Genomic DNA, 1,622 nt, shown 5'->3' on the forward strand with positions numbered 1-1,622 from the left:
CTCCACAGGATTGCTTTCACGGCCTGATTCTTTATCAATGAGCTATTCTGGGGAATTAGGCCACCCCCCCACCCCCAGCCACTAACCCCCACCCCCTAAAACCCTGAACCTCCCACCTCCTCCACCATCACACCCCGAACACAGCAGCCAAAACATGAAATAAAACAATTTACACTCAACGCCGCAACTCCTTTTATGTGTCTTCAAAAGCCCAAATGATGAGAAAACTAGTATTTGTGGTGTGTGTATGTGTGTGTGTGTGTGTGTGTTTGTGGTCTTGTTTAACTATATTTGCGGGGTCCAAATACCAGGAGTTCCTTTAGTATACTTGTGGGGTCCCGACAGCTTTGTGGAGCTAAAATGCTGGATCCCACAACTTTAAATGGCTGTTAAAGGAATAAGACGGGGTTTTAGAATTAGGGTTGGAATTAGATTAGGGGGAGGGTAAGGGTTAAGTTTAGGCCTTTAGTTGTTATGGTTACGGTTAGAGTAAGGGGCTAAGGGATGCAATATGTCAATGATGGGTCCTCACAAAGATAGTGCCACAAACCTGTGTGTGTGTGTGTGTGTGTGTGTGTGTGTGTGTGTGTGTGTGTGTGTGTGTGTGTGTGTGTGTGTGTGGGTGGACGAGGTGGGACTGCTTGCTTTTCAGATCCTCTAATTAATTTCAGAAGGAAACTAAGACAAATATCAAAGCAAAACTGCAGATTATGCTGGAATATAAAATCCTACAGAAACGCAGCGATGAACTAAACGTTCGGTATCGGTATGGTAATTTTTTTTTAGCCCATTTTTATGTTGGTGTGACACCAGGTTATTAAAGAATAGGGTGTAAAATAACCAAAAGTGATACTAAGGTAACTTATAGAGCCCCATAAATCATTTTATGACAACTATAAAAATACTATATGACTTTAAGGGGATGGGAGGAGAGTATATACTAATATATGTAATACAACTCTTAACAAATCTTTCAAAATTCAAAGGAGGCGTTTTTGTCCAGGTGTCACTGTAGTGTACGTGCACGGTGCCTGCGTGAGAATCCAGTATCCATAGTACAACAGATCACGTCATCGGTTGAAAGCTCAGGAAAGAGTTGATAATGGAAGCCTGGGAGGAGATCATTTACCACGTGGTTCGGAAAGTCAAGAACATAGTTTCATGCTAATATCTATAATTTGTTTTCCAAACGCAGGTAGGCAGGGAGGCAGGGAGGATTCCAGTCCGCCCACATTCAGCCTCTAAATCCACGTCTGGCTGGCCGTATGTGTGTGTGTGTGTGTGTTATTATGCAGATATGACCTTCTAACGTCGTTCCCATGGTTCAGCCTCCGAGCAGACGGGGATCAAATTAGATGCTGAAAGAAACGGAGAGGGGAAGGAATATGAGCTCCATATCTCTCTCTTATGACCTCCCTCCTCACCCACTTCCCTCCTCCCTCACCTTTACACACACGCACACACACACAGCACTCAATATCTAACAACAACCAAACAAGAACAAATTAAAGCTAGAGCGCCGGCAGGAAATAGGATGTCCACCCACGCTGCGAGGTAGGTCAACACCCAGGCTGCCTGTTTCCACAAGTCCCAGTTTCCCACTTTACCTAATTTTACGCCAC

At 44.3% G+C, this 1,622-nt stretch overlaps 1 protein-coding gene across 2 annotated transcripts in view; it reads right to left on the reverse strand.

The window, feature by feature from the left end:
- The window catches only part of LOC117939488 (NGFI-A-binding protein 1-like), a 20,992-nt gene extending 19,583 nt beyond the window's left edge, over positions 1-1,409 (reverse strand). Inside the window, exon 1 of one of the 2 annotated variants that reach the window (XM_034864895.1) lies at positions 1,303-1,409. In XM_034864895.1, the coding sequence (XP_034720786.1) occupies positions 1,303-1,321 (19 nt within the window). In that variant the 5' untranslated portion in view covers positions 1,322-1,409. The remainder of the gene's footprint in view (positions 1-1,302) is intronic. The other variant, XM_034864897.1, reaches the window with a different exon arrangement.
- Positions 1,410-1,622: the final 213 nt, after the last annotated feature.

Source organism: Etheostoma cragini, chromosome 24 (genome assembly GCF_013103735.1).
Source record: "Etheostoma cragini isolate CJK2018 chromosome 24, CSU_Ecrag_1.0, whole genome shotgun sequence".
Taxonomy (NCBI): Eukaryota; Metazoa; Chordata; class Actinopteri; order Perciformes; family Percidae; genus Etheostoma; species Etheostoma cragini.